At 43.7% G+C, this 18,901-nt stretch overlaps 1 protein-coding gene across 2 annotated transcripts in view; it reads left to right on the top strand.

The window, feature by feature from the left end:
- Positions 1–18,901, top strand: part of LOC144754345 (ficolin-1-like) — a 766,398-nt gene that overhangs the window by 705,407 nt on the left and 42,090 nt on the right. For both annotated transcript variants that reach the window (XM_078642033.1, XM_078642034.1), the window contains exon 12: positions 13,660–13,794. In XM_078642033.1, the coding sequence (XP_078498159.1) occupies positions 13,660–13,794 (135 nt within the window). The remainder of the gene's footprint in view (positions 1–13,659; positions 13,795–18,901) is intronic.

Here is an 18,901-nt window from a genome sequence, read left to right as displayed (position 1 = left end):
CACGTTTGGCCGGAGGGGTGCGAGCTCCTAAAACACCATACAGTCAGAGCCAGACTAGGGGCCTGATTAGGATGGCCACCCTGTTTGACAATGGGACTTAAAGCCGGTCGCACTGTCTATCTCCTGTATTGCGGCAGGTGCTGTGTGCCTCCGATGGGGGTGAGACCGCCACAGAAGGGCTGTCGGTGGCTGTCTCGCTGCCATTGTAACCGTTCCCTAGATTAGGAACACTCAGCCAATCAGAACACAGCATGCACACCACATGCAGTGATCGTGCGCTTTCCGTACCGGACATCAGGACATGTACCCAAAGGCCCCACATTGTAATCACACAAGGTTGATACCCACCTGCGCCTTTTATCAAACAACCAAATTTATGGCCCTGTGACAGGCCGAGATTTCTGTCTCTAAAGGAATGTACAAATTACTTTATGATGCTTCATGTAATGTATTAAATGACAGCCGAAACCAATGTGCTTTGAGACAGTATTCTGTCGCCAGTTCTTCCGGCCATCGCATTTAATTAAATCACCTGTTCTCTTTTGTCAAATGCCTCTTGTCTTTTATTGTTTAAAGTAAATTTACATTTGAGCAACAACTGGAAGACAAGTGGGTCAACATAAAAAAGCATTATACTTCACTGATAGAGGATGCAGTTGCCAAATACGAAAAGGATTGGCTCCAGTTTTAGCTTGGGCCATATACCGAGATTTCAAGTCCTGGATGGGTTTATAGATTTCCGCTCTGGTGTGTAGTATCTCAGGGCCTTCATTGTGCAAAACCTTATGTGCATGGCATAGTAGTTTAATGTTTGCCCGCTTTCGCATTGGCAACCAGTGCAAGGAGGCTAAGTAGGCTAAAGCAGAACCAAACCTATCCATGTTACAGATTAGCTTGGTTGCAGCATTTTGAATCACCCATAATCTTGTAAAGAGGCAATAAGCCAGTGCAAAATATAATGCATTACCATAGGCTAGTCTACTTGTTATTAGGGCCTGGACTATGGTTTTTCACCAGGCCATTGGAATCCAGTTAAACATTCTTTTCAGCAGCTTGAGAATGCCAAATCATTTACTGCATGTAGCCCTGACGTACTCTTGCATAGTAAGTTGGTTGTCAATGATGACCCCTATGTTTTTTGCTGTTTTTTGGGCATGGGCATCTCCCTTAATATCTACAGTCATCAGGAGGCATCCCAATTCAGATGCGCACCTGCGAACAGGATGCTCTGCATTGAGCATTAAGCAATGTTTCATCAGCCATCCTGCTACTTCTATTAGACAACTCCATAAATCACAAATCACATTGTAATCCTCCTTCAGTGATATCAGTAACTGGCTATCATCCGCATAGGACGTTTCCTCAAAACCCCAATTCCTGATAATATGAGCCAATGGGGCAACATAAATAGTAAAAAGAGTGGGGCTCAATGAGGAGCCTTGGGGGACTCCACAATTAGACAAAAAAGAGCGGGATCTGCAAGGACCCAGTTGCACTCTCTGTGTTCTATTCAACAAAAAGGAGCTTAGTCGCCACCTAAGAGCACGACAAAGTAAGCCAATCTCATGAAGTCTGCCTATCAGCAGTCTGGGAGAGACAGAATCAAATGCTGAAGACAGGTCCAATAGGATCAGGGCTACAGCACTGCCCAGATCAACTACTGACCTGATATCATCTAACACCACTAACAACATGGATTGAGTACTGTTGATAGCACAGAGGGCCGTCTGGGAAGGGTCCAGCAGAATATTAGTCTCCAAGAAATTGGTCAATTGTTTGTTCACTAATTTCTCAAACATTTTGGACATGAAGGGAAAAAGAGATATGGGTCTATAATTGCAGAGGATTGACACATTAATTCCATCTTTTTATTTGCCAGAGGTAAAAGTGCTGCTTCCTTCGAAGTCTCTGGATCAATTCCTTCTGCAAGGAACATGACTATCATGGAAGTAAGAATCAATCTTACTGTTTCCCTGTTAAAAACGAAAGACCTCAATTTCTCGGCTGGTTTGGCTGACTTGACTGACTGTAAGCTTAACTTACTTTTTAGGATGGGGCAAAGTGCAGCACTCAAAATATCTAAGATACTTTACTTTCTGCAGGCAGCACCCCCTTATATGAAACTGGAGAATGCAACCCGATTCCAGATGCTCTGTCGGATTTTAGTTGGCAGGGGAAGAATGCTAGCATAGGAAGGATGCAATGAAAACTCCAGTCTAGGACCAGAGGACAGTGGCTTCTACTGCCAGGGTGCATTTCAATGTAACGCAATGAAAGACAGAAACATGTAAATACAGTAAATGACAAGTGTTATGGGACATGCAATGGATTCCAGGGCCTTACAACGACCCTAAGCTTCACATCTCTCTAATCATGAGAATATCACAGTGAGTCTTGGCTTACGTAGAGCGGCGTTGCAGAATGACTTGTTTCCATCCCTTTTCCCCCTACTCTGGGGGAATACAAGTGTGACCCCATATCCAGGGACTGGCACCTTTTCAAGTTGGAGAGAGGGTTGATGTTTGACTAACAGGAACATGTTCAGCAGGTGAGACATTAAATCCTTTGAGCACACTAATGATGAATTGGGCTGCTAGAGGGCAAGAGATATAGATATATTATACGTTAAGCAGTATGGTCAAGGGTGTGAAGGAGGGGGGCAAATTAAGAGGCCACTCACTCTGTTCAGGATACGTACTGGATACAATATATATTGGATCCTTACTTGTTCTATAACAGGGAAGAAATATTTTTTCCAGAAGGCCGGGGTATAGAAGATGGGGATAAGTGTGATTTACATCAGTCTTTGGATATATTGATGAGAGCAAATAGCTTTGCAGGATATACTCGAAGAGGGAAACTTTTTATGAGATTTTTTCATCAGTGGCAGGATAGGACTGCGAGGCTTCATGCCATGAACTAACAATGAGCAGAAACATGCTGCAGGATTATTGGAAAATAATTATGCTAGCATATGTAGTTTGGCTATGCCCCGACTGGGGCCATTGGAGAAAGGGGTTCTTGTATTTATTAGGGAGGTTGCAGGCTCTTTGCTGGCAAAACATCAGAGGTCATACTGTTGGACTGCCCATCCAAAATTATCGATCCGCTTCATTCCAGAAAGAGGAGATCTTGCACACGCTATAGGTGCCAAACTGTGAAATCCGGGCACACTGTTGATCGACAGAGATGCCAATAGGGGAGCTTTGGTTTTAGGGTGTGTGGTGTTTACTGGAAAGCATTAATAAAATGGCACAAACACAAGACTTTTGGAAACTTTGAGGCATAATGATATCATACTTTAGTAGGGAGTCTAAAAGAGCACGGTGTCCCAAATGGCTGCTCATCTTGAACAGCCTGGAGGAATCCTGCCTCTAACTATAGTAGTCAAGGATGGCACAAAAACGTGTTTTATATGAGTGAGGAGAATGCGGATAGAGTGAAAGGGGTTGACCTATGTTAGGGTTAATGTGCCTTGGGTACTGAGCTAAAGGTGGATTGGGACAGGGTTGAGAAAGTGTTGGATCTCAGAGGTTGGGAAGTCAGGTTGTTGTGCTAAAATCAGGGTGGTTCCTATTGTTTGATATGATAATGTCAATCTATATTTTGTAGGGGAGAAATTAAGTAAACATTGTTGAAACATAAATAGATCACTGTTGCACGCACAATGCTGTGTAAGCAATATGAGGTACATATGAAAGGACCTGACTGTTAATTGTTTATCTCAATAGTGCTGGTTCCAAACACTTATGGCCAAGCGTGAATATGTATGGCTTTCCAAAAACTAAACTGAATAACTTACATTTCACAGTTGCAATGTCTTGCATTGATGCACTGATCGAAAGGAGTATGATAGATTCAATGCGCTGTGCTTCAGTATGCAAGTGTCTTGACATAAGCAATTAATGAATACTTGCATTTGAAATCATTAAAGTATTACATTAGGCACCATGATGCCCCTGGCACATTTCCTCAGCTTTTGAATCTATAGCTAGCAAGGCATGAAGTATATTGCATTGTTATATATGTTTCTCATAGGGAGCCTCTATCATTTATTTCTGTTTTTTTGAAGAAGATAACTGATTGCCATGATGTAGCAACAGTTACTAACAAAACTCGCTACCCACTGATGCTAAGTAATGGAGGCCTTCCAGGGCATGCTTACAGGGAGGGTTCTCTAACAGCCTGTCAGCGCAGCGTTGCTTGTCTACTTTGACTAGCACAGCTGCAGTAGGGGAAGGAAAGCAGGGATAGTGCTAGGGGATGGAAAGGGTGGCAGGTAAAGTATTTCTTTCACATTTGGGTCAGCGGGGAGAGGCTATATTATGTATCGTTCCCCATTAGTTCTCTGCTCATGCATAGCAGTTAGTTGGGGAGACGCTTAAAACACCCGGCGCTTGTGGCGGCAGGACAGCGAGGGCAAACTCTAGGACCACACAGCCCACAACACACCCAGGCCACCGGCGAGAGCAGCAGCCCCTCCCCCCTGACACCAGTGGGGTATTAATTCGGAAGGCCCATCCCGCCCGGCGGGACGCGCGCGGGCGGGTGCCGGGCTAAGCCCGGGCAAAGGGCGGGCCGTCTGTGGCCATCGGAGGCCGAAGGAGGCTGGGCTGGGCCACCCCCCTGACATCGCTTCACGAAGGTACTGTTGTTATTGCACGAGGATTTAAAACTATGGGGAAAAGGAAAAGTACGGAGGATGGGAGTGAGGCCGTGAGTGTGCCGACTAGGAAGAAAAAAACAAGGAAGTTGAAGCCCAAGGAAGCATTATCACATGCAGGGGGAACTGTGTCATGGACCGCATTGATGAATTGATCGAGGAATGTGGAGAGTTATTAACTGCCAAGCCCCTTCTATGCAGGAGGGTAGCTGGGGGTGGTGGTAGCTCTGCAGACGATGGGGGGAGGGGGATTAAGCAGGGTCTAGTGGTGGTCCCTGATATGTTTTTGGTGAAAATCCAAGGTGGTAGAGCCCCAAATCCAGGGAATACCGAGGGGGAAAATGTGTGTACTGGCACCGACACAGTACATGTATCTATTTCTCCCACTGTGACTCCCACTGTGATTGACCCAACAATTTTTATCTGTAAAAACAGGTTTTCAATCTTAGCACAAAATGATAGCTGTATCTCTACACCTGATGCTGAAGTTTCCCAACTCATGACTCGGGAGACCGATGTGCCCCAAGGAGATAGTGAACTCCCGCTGGCATGCGCCCATGATTCCTTTGCGCCACCAGAAGAAGACATCAATCCCCTGACCTTAGTGGTAAAGCATCTATGTAAACTGGTAGAGGGCATGCAAGCCAAAATTGAAAGTCTTACCGCGACAGGCTGGGTTGTGGCCCCTGTTCCACCTGTATAGCAAATGAGAAAGTCAGTGGAGTATCTAGAGGTCAGAAAAACGTGGTAGCCCAACGTAGTACGTCCCATACAAGCAAAGAAAACACCCCTAGTCAATCTGTTGTTTTATATAGCAAAGCGGCAAGAGCAACGAGGGGGGTACCGCAAATTCGCCATGGTCATGGTAATGGGGCTAGAATAGTAAATGTAACAGCAGGGGCAATACAGCCAGGGGAAAAGGGTGGTGGCTTTAAACTGGGTGGCAGACCTACTGAACAATTGAATGTTACTAGCCATATTAAGAACAAAAATGCAACTAAGAGCCGAGGTGACCAACAGCCCAATGTCTACCTGAATGAATCACCAAAAGTGTACATGGTGAATGTTCCGAAACTGAGCCCTGGTAAGGAGCGAGAATCTAGTGAATCTCTAACTAACAAGGCAATCCACTGGATTAGGCACGTCAGGGGTTGCCGATCTGTAATTAGAGATGACATCCTTAGAGCCCAGAGGATCACTTTTCAAGGGGACAAAGTAGATTGTATCGAACTGGTTTTTAAAAGTGCAAATATGTCAGATAACTTAATACAGTTGGAGTTTAGAAGCTGCTCCCCAGATCATTCTGCCATACAAATGAGATCCTCTCCCCCACAGAAATGGCTGACTAGAGCTGATAAGCGAGCATGTGGGAGTGAATCAGGTTGTTCAGGCCTAGATTGTAATGATTGTCTATCCAAATAAGCTGTCCAAGTTGGTCACACTGATTGTTTGGTAGCAGAAAGTCAGAGCCCACACAGAGATCCTAACCTAGGTACCACTTGCATACCAGCAATTTCGAGGCTAGTTGAGGATCGTGTTAACATCATGACAAATATAAATATAAACACAAACATGACCCTACGAAATCCAGATCGATTCTATCTTGGAATATTGCAGGTTTGAAAACGAAGGTCAAAATCCCGGAATGGGCCTCGTTTATTAATTTGCATGATATCTGCTTATTCCAAGAAACCTAGTTACTAGAAGGCCAGCATTTTTCCGGGTTTTTAAACTTTAGCATACCTGCAGAAAAGGGTGAAAGAGGGCGACCCTCGGGTGGCTTAACTATCTGGATTAGGCAGGACCTCAACGTTAGCATAAAGGTGCTCCCTTCAAAATATAGGGACATACAGATTGTCACTATTAAGTTTAGAAACAAAAAACCTATGGATATTTATAACCTGTATGCGAGGAGCACTGGGGGCAAGAAACCGGAGAACCATAGTCGCCCTAGAAGAACTCATAGAAAGTCACTCCCAGCATTCACACATAGTTCTAGGAGGTGATTTTAATACGACTTTTGAGCCGTTGCTAAATGGCGAATGGAATATTCCGGATGAAGAAGATAGGCAGTGGGGAGTCCCTAAACTTGAATTGGAGCCAGTAAAGAGGTGGACCGAGCTAGCAATTAAGATCAATTCACTTTGTTTGAACAAGGGATTGAGAGCAACCAATGGCAGGACATTCCAAGCTAAGTTAGGTGCTACCACCTTTAAGAGTGGCCTTCGAGAAAGTAGATTCGATTATATCTTGGTAAGTCTTGAATTATGGAAACACCTAGAGGATATGCCGATTGTCGATAGGGTGGAGAGTGATCACAATCCTTTATGTATGTTCCTGTCATATTGGAAGGTATCCATCGTTGATAGAGGGTTGGCAGAAGGGTCCTCCCCAAATACAGTTATTGCAAATGACATGCACCACGTACAATGGGCCAAAGTGTCGGAATGTCAAGAGCATACAGATTTTATTTCTAGCAAGTCACGAGGGAGATGGGGGTACAAGCCAGCAAAAGTGACATGGTTTTAGCCTTAGAATCTGGTACCATGATACACAAATCCTTTTTTAGTGAATTAAAAAGTTTGTTTGTCAGGCCGTGTAAGCAAAACAATATTCAAACCCACCACTCTCCAGGATGGTACACTGGGGAGTGTAGGCAAGCTCGACAAGATCTGGGTAGTGCCATTAAAAGTGGATCAAGTATTAGTGTACGCCTTGCAAGGGCAGCCTATAAGAGTGTAGTTCCAAATCTAAGCGTGCTTGGGACGAGCACAGGTGGCAAGAGCTCAAAGAAGCAGGTGCCCAAAAAGATTTGAGATGTTTCTGGAATGTACTCAAATGGGGATGTGAGGGTAAACCTGATAAACCTCAAAATTGGATAGCACAAGAAGAATGGGTGGCCTACTTCAAGCCACAATATGCAACAGGAGTGGAATCAAACATAAATCTAGAGGGTCCCTATACACCCTTTTTGGAAGACGCATTCAATTTAGGGGATGTATATTGTGCTTTAGACCTAGTGGTACCAGGTAGAGCGCCAGGTATAGATGGAGTCCCAGTAGATATCTTTTTGCACGATAGACACTCCTGGGGAAGGTATGTACTGTTGTTGGCAAACTTAATAGCTAAAGGAGCACTGATACCAAAATCATGGAATGGTGCGGAAATTATACCAGTGTTTAAGAAAGGGGATAAATCGCTCCTTGGTAATTACCGCCCAATCAGCCTGATTGATACTATGCAAAAGATTCTTGGCAGGCTGATTCTAAACAAAGTTCAGGAGTGGGAGAGCGAGCAGAAAATTCTATCCCATCTACAAGCAGGATTCAGAGCCTGCATTAGCACAATCGACCAAGTACTGCATTTTGCTATGCTTTACTGGAAGACCGTACAATTAGGTGAGGGTAAATTATATGCTGCCTTTATTGATTTAAGGGCAGCATTTGATCTTGTCCCACGCCCGACCCTGTGGTCTGTTTTAAACGATATGGGTATGCCTCGTGCCCTTCTCTCATTAATTATAAGACTCCACGAACATAACTTCGCACAGATTAGGTGGGGCCGCCCAGGAAACGTTACCAGCCAGTTTCCAGTAGAAAGAGGGGTACGGCAAGGCTGTGTCCTAGCACCAACTTTGTTTCCCATGTATATAAACGACGTGGCTAAATTATTGATTGAAGGCAACGTCGACGCCCCAATCCTAGCTGGAGCGAAAGTACCCATTTTAATGTTCACTGACGATTGTCTAATTATTGCAAAAACCCCGAGTGGATTGCAAAAAGCATTAGGAATTTTTGAAAACTTTTGCACCAATCGAGGTTCGGAAGTGAATGTTTTAAAGTCTAAATTTATGTCTTTTAACCAACACAAATCTTTTAAGGGTAATGTAATCATGAATAAATTGCCCCTTGAGCAGGTCCAAGCATTTAGCTATCTGGGTGTCAGTATCCAACACGACCTATGCTGGAATCAGCACGTTGAGTTGGCAACGCTTAAGCACCGTCAGCTCGCCGGAGCATTGAGCCTGGAACATGCTAGGTCATTAACAAAACCATTTGCTCCTGCTCTTCGTGTTTATGATGGCAAAGTGGTTAGTTCTGCCTTCTATGGGGTAGAGATTTGGGGGTTTGAGAACTTAGGAAAAATGACTGCTTCTGAAAATAGGTTCCTAAGAAATCTCTAAATTGTTATGGCACAGGAGGCTCTCAAAGGATGAGGAAATTACCCATCAGTCACCATACGGATCCGCCCTTCATCATTTGGGATTTTATCCGGACCACCCGTCTGAGAAAATCAGTGCCACAATCAGAGGTCAACCCGGTGGAAAAGGGGTCCCTCAGAAAGTGTAGACACTAACAGTGTGGTCTACCACTCGATGTTAATGAGTGGACTAAGAAATGGGACTGGGGTGTGCAGTGCAAGAAAAAGTGAGTGAGAAAGAAAACCAAGACAAAATGTGTATTAAAATTGGTTTAGAAAAAGCACAAGATAATATTTATTCTATGTGTGCCTTAAATACCAAGATTAAAAATATGTGCGACCTTAAGCAGTCTAATTATGTAGACTGCCTGAGGTAAGGGTGGTCGACATGTTTCTGCAATATAGGGACTATTACGTCCTTGCATTCATCAGGACCAGAACTAAACAATTAGAGCTACTGCACAACGTGAACTAATAATAAGTGAAGTCCCATTTCTTAGTCCACTCATTAACATCGAGTGGTAGACCACACTGTTAGTGTCTACACTTTCTGAGGGACCCCTTTTCCACCGGGTTGACCTCTGATTGTGGCACTGATTTTCTCAGACGGGTGGTCCGGATAAAATCCCAAATGATGAAGGGCGGATCCGTATGGTGACTGATGGGTAATTTCCTCATCCTTTGAGAGCCTCCTGTGCCGTAACAATTTAGAGGTGCGGGTGCCTTGGGTAACTTCTTTATACTTCTGGGCGCTTTTTTTGAGACCCTCTGGTACCTTTTGTTGTTTATAGGTTCTTTGGGGATTGTATCCAGAGCGTGGTCTTTAAATCTCCCCTAGGTCCTCTCCCACCGTAGTGTTTTTGTTGTCCTAAGAAATCTCACCAAACTACCCCAGAGTATCCCTATGAGCCATCTCTTTTATGATTTGGGAATGAGACCAAGTGCACTAATTGCCTCATTGTGCCCAGTTTTATACTGGAGGCGTTTATGGTCATCCCCCGAATTGAGACTATTTGCTGTTGGGCTCATGGATGTAATCAAGAGTGATACTTTTCACAAAATCAAGTGGTTTTCTAGAGTTGGCGGGATTCTTGAGGAGCTAGGTTTAAAAGAGCTATAGGAAGACCCACTCAATGCTAGGTTTCCTCCGAAAAAGGTTTTAAAAGGTTTGTACTGGGAAGTAGTGGCCTTCAAAGCTAATAGGAATATTGACCCACTTTCATTGACTGGGATTTTCTGGATGTTAAAGATGTGGTTAACCTTGAAGCCTTTTGGGATGACATTACCAAACCTCTGGATAGAAAGCTCTATTTTCAATTTAGAATTGGCAGTTTAACAGTTAGAGCGTTCACATCCAGATGGTCTATGGGTGGAAAGGTTGCCTGTCCCGGTTGCCCGGCTCCCTTGGAAACAATTAATCATATGTTATTTGGGTGCCCTGTGTACGCAGTCTCTCGGCGGGTATGGCTACACCCAATGTGCAAGCTATTGGGCACCAGGAGTGGTATGGTAGCTGCCAGAATAATTCGTACCAGTAATAAACCTCCTGTGTATATAGCTGTGGCAAAGTTCCTAGGGTGGGCATGGGCAATTAGGAGTAAATTGTTGGTGGGGTAATCTGTTCTTGATGAATTTTAAAACCTGGTTGTAAACTATGCACTTTAGTATTCATGAATTGTGTTTCATGAAGATATATTGAATTTTAAGCCTTTGTATTTTAAGCTTTTAACATTATGATGCATTTTATCTATTCTATGCTTTTATGATAATTGTCGAATAAAGCTTGCTTGAATGCATAGCAGTTAAAAGCAGGGGTGTATAATTTTTGCGAGCCATATATAATAAACAATTATATATGGGTAAAAAGTGAATTACGGGGATGTTCTTTTACATCAGTAAAAATCCTTCCAGTAATTCACTATACCCATCAATAATTATGTTATGCATGACTTCCATAGGAAGTCTCTATCCTTTACACCAGATTCTAAATCTGGCAACTTACTGCAATGACATTGCAACATTCAATAACAAAACTCATTACCCGTTGTTGCTAAATCACAAAAAAAAGGCCTTCCAGCCCAGGCTGACAGGCCTCTAAGACTGCCTGTTAGTGTAGTGCTGTTGTCTGCTTGCTTTGACTAACAGCTTAAAACACAGTTGCAGAAAGTGTAAGGGAGGCAAGGAATGTGGTGGGAGTTAATTAAGGATGGCAGGTAAGGTACTGTTTTCAAATTTGGGTCAGGGAGCAGAGCCCATGTTATGTATTGATCCCCCATTACTCATCTGCCCTTACGTAGCAGTTGAAAGCAGGGGCAGATGATTTTGGGGACAATACATAACATAAAACTGTAGAATGGGTAAAAAGTGAATTATGGGGATATTTGTCACCTTGGGGTTCTTAGTGACGTCATTGAAAACTTGAGCTTCTTTTTGATGTCACTTAGAACCTGTTGGTGAAAAACATCTCCATAATTGACTGCTGCCCATCTATAATATCATAGTAACATTACATGGAAAGGTGGAATAAAGCTCTTTGTGGTTGTGATTAGCTTAAGATAGTCATGTCAAGTTAATAATACTTTATTTGTAATATTTATTTGCATAAAAGGATGTGCTAAAAATAAATACATTCATTTAATAAAAATATGTTAATTAGCTCAAATATTATTAATAAACCATACAAAATTCAGTTGTAAAAACATTCTTCACCAATGGCTGCCAATTACATAAATAATTAATCCACCTCTATATTAAAATAATAGAACATGCAGGGTTAGAAAGATGCAGAGCCCTCTACCCTAGCACCACACCCTTTGACCAATAGCAGGAGACATATACAATGGTGGCTTGACCTTCCAAGCCACTAAAATGCTTTCCTGTGATTGACAATAGCCCATAAGAACGTATCCAAGACCCAGCAAACTAAAGGGCTGTCAAGCTGTTGGAAATGGGTCAATGCTTGTTTCTACTGTCTGAAATTCATTGAGCACAGATATGGAGACAATATTTATTTTCTTTGTTGAGAATAACATAAACAAGAAAAGAGTAAATGATGAGCTGTTTGTTCTGAAACCCATCACATGGACTGCGAGACAAATTTTTAAATGTGCGTGAATTAGCTGGAGAGCCCACCATGAGTGGGATTACATTTTAAGAGAAATCGAACCAAAATAAAGCGATGTTGCAAATTATGAACAAAGGTTAGATAGGTTTGAGCGTCACATCTTACTTTGGGTGCCCTATAATAAAGAGCTACACTTAATTTGTTTTTGTTAGCCTCCAGTCTAGTAGCAGCTGCAGTTTCTAAAAAGATATGATTCAATTTGGGTTTAGGGAAGGTTACACAAACTAACAGAGAGTCAAACAATTTGTGCAGGCCCTTACTTGCCAATGTGGATTTCACATATCTCAGCCATGGTATTGCTTTGGCGTGATGCAATTTAAGGCAATCCCTTAATACTGCTTTATTTAAAATCAATGTTTCACTCTTCCAAATAGAAAGCCACAATAACAGAGGGGCCAATTTAACAGTATCACTAATATAGGAGAATCCCAACTCATTATGGCATATAAAATTGGAACACCTTCGAGGAAAGGAAAGTAGACTTTTAGCAAAGGCGTCTTCTATGCATTGTAAAGAATGCATGCTTGCTATGCCCCACACTGCCGTCCCATAAATGGCTGCCGCCTTTAGCTTTATAGGAATAAATCTGTAGCCTTTCAGGATTATGTTTGTCCCTCGCCTACCTTGAAAATTTAAAGATGGCTGCAACATCTCTCTCCAGATGCAGGGCTCTATTGCTCACCATATGCTTCCATGAAGAATTCCTGTATAATAAGGCTGTAAGGTATGGAAAGGAGTCACTACCTCCACTCTACGCTGGGCAAGATAAAATACTGCCCACTTCTTTGATGGTGAACCTGTGATTAATACAAATGATTTGGACTGGTTAACACGCAGGTCCAGGGAAAGCATGAAACAAGCAAATTCCTCTATAAGACTTTGCTGTGCTCTAGAATTAGGCAAATCCTTCTTTAGGGTATTCTAAAACCTCATTAATGACATATCCTAATGCAAATTAATAAAGTATATTAAAACTCAATGGAAACAAAAAAATGGCCTTCAGATAGGCCATAAAACCAGGAAAAATACTGTAAGCACCTGATTTAGACACTGTTCTTTTCACCCTATTACAAGTGCATTAGGATATAATTTAGAACCCCGTCAGTCAACCTCTAAATCAGGCCCCAAGTGTTGGTCTGTTTGGCTGGCTTGAGTAACATCAAATTTATGTCACATTTATTTGCACATAAGATCTTATGAGACACAGAACACATTATTTTTATCTTACAATAGGACCAGTGCTTAATTTGAGCCTGTGGTTTCCGGTGCTCGGAACCAGCACTTCATTGTCAACACTGGTGCTTGTAACAGTTTGCCACGAGGTGCCACTGACTGTCTAATTTAGAGATGACCACAACAACAGTTAATTATTAATTCAATTTACATAAAAATTTACAGTTACCTGCCGTCCAAGCAATTCTTATAACTTTGGGGGACTGAAATAGTCTGAATTGTCACACTTGATTAATAAATGTGTTATTATTATAATTGGCAGCAAGGGAGGGGCAATGTGTGGTGCAAGCTGCAGTGGCCTCCTGACAAGAGCCCTGGTACTTATTTGTTTACAAATTAAGCACTGAATAAAACATTCTTTCATGTTGAGAAATTGATGGGTTTGAGGTATGACTTTGTTGAGTAACATCCATTCACTATTCTTCTAATTTTTTAACAGGGAATTATGAGCTTCGCATTGATCTTGAAGATTTTGACCGAATTAAGTATTTTGCTCAATATAGCGCCTTCAAAATCGGCAGTGAATCTGAAAAGTACAAACTAATGTATCAGGCATTTACAGCTGGCAACGCAGGTGAGCAGTTCTGTAATTACTAGCTGGCTAATTCAATGAAAATAAAACAACTCGAAAATATCGCATTCTCTAAGCTTATATATGACAATCAAATTTACATTAAGGGATGAAATGTGATCTTGTAGCTGATCTTCTAAATATTGAACCCGGTGCCTGGCTTCATTGCAAATCACTGATGGAGTTATTGGCAGATGCAGAGCAACCTCATAAACCACTGAATGCCCTGCCAGCCAAACTTTAAGTTCCCGCACCACAATATATATATATATGTTCAGGTAACAGCGGTGGGACCGTGTAAGGGGGATTTGGAAGGACAATGCAGAGGTAAAATTAAATAAATAATTAATTTTCCCTCTGAATCGTCCCTCGAAATCCCCCTTAACTCCGCCTCACCACTGTTACCTGCACGGACCTCAGCTGTGTTCAAGGTATGTAGTTGTGGAGTTAAGAATAATAAATCTATATTAATTTTACATATACTTACCTTCTCAATATTTTTGTTGTTGGCATTCGTCCTAAGATATTTTGTAACATAATATTTTAATAAAGTGTATTGACCTTGGGCCATTGGTAGCTTCATGGTTGCCAACTACAAGGCATATCTGTGCCATGTTTTATCCATGTGAGATGTTGTGTTTAATGTTCCACTGAACTGGGTTCTATTGTGGATGAAATGCAAATGGCACAAATTATCCAACCATTACAATCACAGATACGTAGATTACATTGCAATAATTCAGTTATGATAAAGCATTGTGTAAAGGACTGATGCAGATGGGCCTCATCAATAGTGCCCCTTGATATTCTCTGATATTACTATGACAGTCATCTGTATAACCCTCATTAAAAGGCAAAACCATCAATGCCCTGATATAGACCTTTAGAGTGCCCTGATGTGGTCCTTTTGTTCAAGTTGTGGAAGAGGGAAGAAGGGCCTTATTTTTAGCCGGATGGGGACATGGAACTGAATGGGAACTACCCACCTCTTTCGGGAAATGCAATGTGCTGTTCCAGAATGGCCACTAGGTGTTTGGGAGTGCTATATGACGGTGGGGAAATCTAATGCGCGCTATGCATGAATGTGTCATCTGATCTGTGGTGGTTTCATCACATAGTGTTACATGTTTAGCAGTATTAGGAGGGAAGGCGTTATTGGTGTAGTGTGTTGAGTGGTATGATGTGTGATGTGGTGTTTAATGGAATGTGTTTTGTAGTGCTGGTTTGTGTAATGTGTATTTTGGTGCTGCCAAGTGATCTTCAGACTGCATGTGCTCTGCACTGTTTCACCTGAGCATATCTATGCTCATGCAAACCAGAAATGTGCACGCTTCTTCCAATTGCATGCAAGAAAACATGCAACATTAAGGAGTTCCTGAAAGTCATAAATCTGCATTCATGCGACACTGCAGACCTGGGACTGCCATTTTATGCCTATATATGGCAATCAGGTAGATTGAAATACAGATGCTTCCTTTTTTAAGAAAAAATGCAAAATTTGCAGTTAATCTATCTCTGTAATATTTTCATTTCAATTAAACAGACTAAGGGCCAGATGTACGACCAGCAAAAGAGTGCATCGCAAATTGCGAGTCATTTGCAACTCACAATTTGCAAGGCACTATCAGCCTGATTCATGAAGCTAAATTGCACTCGCAAAGGGCAAGATTCTCAGAATCTTGCCTTTGGCGAGTGCAATTTTGGCATTTGGGATTCACAATCCCAAATGCAAAAATCGCTAATGAAGAATTAGCTAATATGCGAGGATTAGCATTTAAGGAATCTCTATTAGAGATTCCTTAAATGCTATTCATGACACTTTCAAAAATTGCGATTTTGCAAATTTGGGCCGCTATTTACCGAGAGGTCAGACCTCTCGGTAAATAGCAAAAACTTAGAAAAATGCTTTTAAAAGCATTTTTCTAAGTTGCATGTTGCACACACACATGTCCTTTGGACATGTGTGTGCGCAACACCTGTTCAAATGTGCATTTTAGGGGTGCTACAGGGTGTCCTTTGGACACCCCTGGCACCCTTAAAATCGCTATCTTATTTGCGAGTAGTAAATTGCTACTCGCAAATAAGGGATACTCCCCATTCATTCCTATGGGCCTATTGGCCCATAGGAATGCATGGGGAGTTATTCCTTTTTTTGCGAGTAGCAATTTTCTACTCGCAAATAGAGAACATGTAGGAATCGCTATTTATTTAGCAATTCCTACATGAATACCGTTTTGCGTGTCCTCAATAGCGAATCGCTATGATTCGCTATTAGGGCCACGCAAAACGGCCCGTACATGAATCAGGCTGTATTTTCCATGTACAACAGTGTGTTGAACACTTTTTGCGATTCCCAATGGAGTTGTAAATTGCGAGGCTCATGAATATTAATGAGCCTCTTGCAAATTTGCGAGCACATTAGGAGTGACAGGCCCTCCCAGGATGGTGGCTTTCTGGGCTCAGCAGACCACTATGTCTGGGACTGCTCTTTTAATAACTGTTTTTTTTTAAATGCAGCCCTGGTTCCTTAAAGAAAAACGGAATGCATTTAAAAAAGAAAAATGAAACTTTTTAGTTTCATTTTTTAAGGGCAGGCAGTGGTGTCTGGGGCCACTGCCTGCTATTAAATAATATTTTCCAACATACTCACAAAGGGGAAGGGGTCCTCTGAGGACCCACTTCCCCTTTGCGAGTGGTTTACTTAAAGTAGGTGGTAAACTGTGAGTGTTTTGCAACCGCAAATGCGGTTGCAAAACACTAATACATAGCATGTTGACTCGCTATTAGGAAGGGACGTCCCTTCTTAATAGCAAGAGTCGAAAATGCTATTTTGCGAGTCAGTGACTCGCAAAATAGCATTTGTACTTGTTTTTACCCTTTAATGGGGCCGCAAACGGGAGGTTCTCCCTCTTGCGGCCGCAAAAAATGGTCGTAAATCTGGTCCCAAGTGCACTAAGCTTGTTATAAAATAAATGTTATCTTTGTTTTACATAGCATGACAGTTTTTAATCTTGCTATAGCAAAACGTTCGTGCTCTGAACCGTATTTTTTTTTTTATAACTTGTTTTTATTGTTGCATCATCAAGCATGAAAACATAGTGAATCATCTGCTGGCGTGGCATCAACATTCAGCCGCGGTCAGCCATTTGCGCAACTTTTCTGTATATAAACCTAAGCAATTTGGCATTTCATCCGCTGAACATTACAGACCACTCAAACAAGTACTCAGGCTAGGATACAGGAAATAAACTCCGCATGGGAGAAAGGAGATGAACAGTAGACATGTGAGTACCCTCCATGGGGGTCGTTGGATCAGGGCCTGTATAGTTCGCATAGTGGTGGTGCCGGGTAACTGGGGGGACAGAACTGTGGGGGGGAGCAGGTAGGCGGTAGCAAGAGCATAGCAGGAGGAGACGGGTGCCGGGCGATGGGTAGCAAGGGGGTCCATAGTATTCGCTCACAGTGAGGTACAGCGGCCAGAGGGTGGAGGCGTCCAGTGCACGTGGGCAGCGGGACGGTCGACATGGGGGGGGGCATTGACGAGGGGGCGTGGAGTACCGGGGTCCGGCACAGGCAAAAAGGGCGTCAGTCAAGGATTATGGGCTAACTCGAGTGGGCGGGAGGGGGGTGGGGGGGAGGAGGTGTAGGGGTAGGCGGGTCATCAGTGCGCAAGGACTGCCGGAAGCTATGGAGGAGCATGGCCCATTCCGTAGAAATGGGATGTTTGCGTGCGCCCCTGGCCTCCTCCTCCCGGAGGGCATCTTCCTCGGTCGCCGCCCACTTACAGACTGCCCCTGTCCATGCCGCTATGGGGGGACCTTCCGGAGATCGCCAATGCATAGCTATACATCTTTTCACCAATAGCAGCGCTAAGGATACAAAGCGTCTGTGTGCCGGGACCTGTTTAGAGATGTGAAAAATACCTAGCGCGCTGGATTCCCAGGAGGCTAGGGTTGTGAGGCCTGTGAGATCTGTCAGTGTGTCGTGTACCGTCTGCCATAGGGATTGGAGGCCGGGGCAGCTCCAAAACATGTGGCGGAAGTCTGCAACGGGGGAATGACATCTGGGGCATAGGAATTTTGTTGTGGGATAAAAACTTTTGCAGTCACGCCGGTGTGAGGTATGCCCTGTGTAGTATGTAGTATTGGATGTTTTTGAAACGGGCGTTCCTAGAGACTCGTTTCGGGGCCTCAAGCGCCTTGGTCCATTCCGAATCATGTAATGCGCGACCGATGTCTTCCTCCCATGTGGCCCGTAGGGTCGCCAGGGGGCGTACGAGAGTTCTCGGATCGATTTATAGAGCCAGGTGACTAAGTGGCGTCCCATTCCCATACGCAAGATAGTGTGTATAACTGGATGCGTGTCCGGTTCGCCGGCCTGGAGATTATGGTAAGGACGGAAACCCTCAAGCAGCTGTCGGTATTTGAGGAATTGAACTGGGGGGAATGCGAACTCAGCGACCAGCTGACCCTCCTCAAAGAGCGACTCCATGTCCGTGATGCCGCAGTGCGTCCATTCGGCAAGCATAGGAGCCGAGAAATAGAATTCCTGTCTGGGGCAGCCAACCAGCGTTAGTAAGCATTGACGCACTATCGCGACTTGGAGGGGATATGATCGTCGTGGTTTGGTGCCCGGGAGGAGAAGACGGATAAGCTCCGGGTTCGTGACTCTGCCGGTCGGGGTGCAGGCCTCCCGGGTATGTCGGTCCGCCGTCCAATACGACAGCCATTGGAGCTGCGCTGCCAGGAAATAGGACTCAAAGGAGGGAGCTCCCAGCCCGCCCTGTGTCGTGGGGAGTTGGAGGGTTTTCAGGTCCACTCTGTGTCGACCTGAGCCCCATATAAGGGTGCCCAAGAGAGAGTTGAGGTCTCGGAAGAAGGACCTAGGTGGCACCACTGGTAGGTTGGTAAAATGATAGAGGAGCCGGGGAAGCATTACCATTTTAGCCAGGGCTATCCGCCCTATCGGGCGAGCGGGAGTTTGGTCCAGAAGGCAACAGTCGGGCGAAGGCTAGCTAGCATTCTACGGTGATTACCGTCGAAGATGTCGGTCGGAGAGTGATACAGGCGGACACCGAGGTATCGGGGGGCCTCCGCGGACCATGCGAGTC

This window comes from Lissotriton helveticus, chromosome 5_1 (assembly GCF_964261635.1).
Source record: "Lissotriton helveticus chromosome 5_1, aLisHel1.1, whole genome shotgun sequence".
Taxonomy (NCBI): domain Eukaryota; kingdom Metazoa; phylum Chordata; class Amphibia; order Caudata; family Salamandridae; genus Lissotriton; species Lissotriton helveticus.
This window is presented reverse-complemented; position numbering and strand designations above follow the sequence as displayed.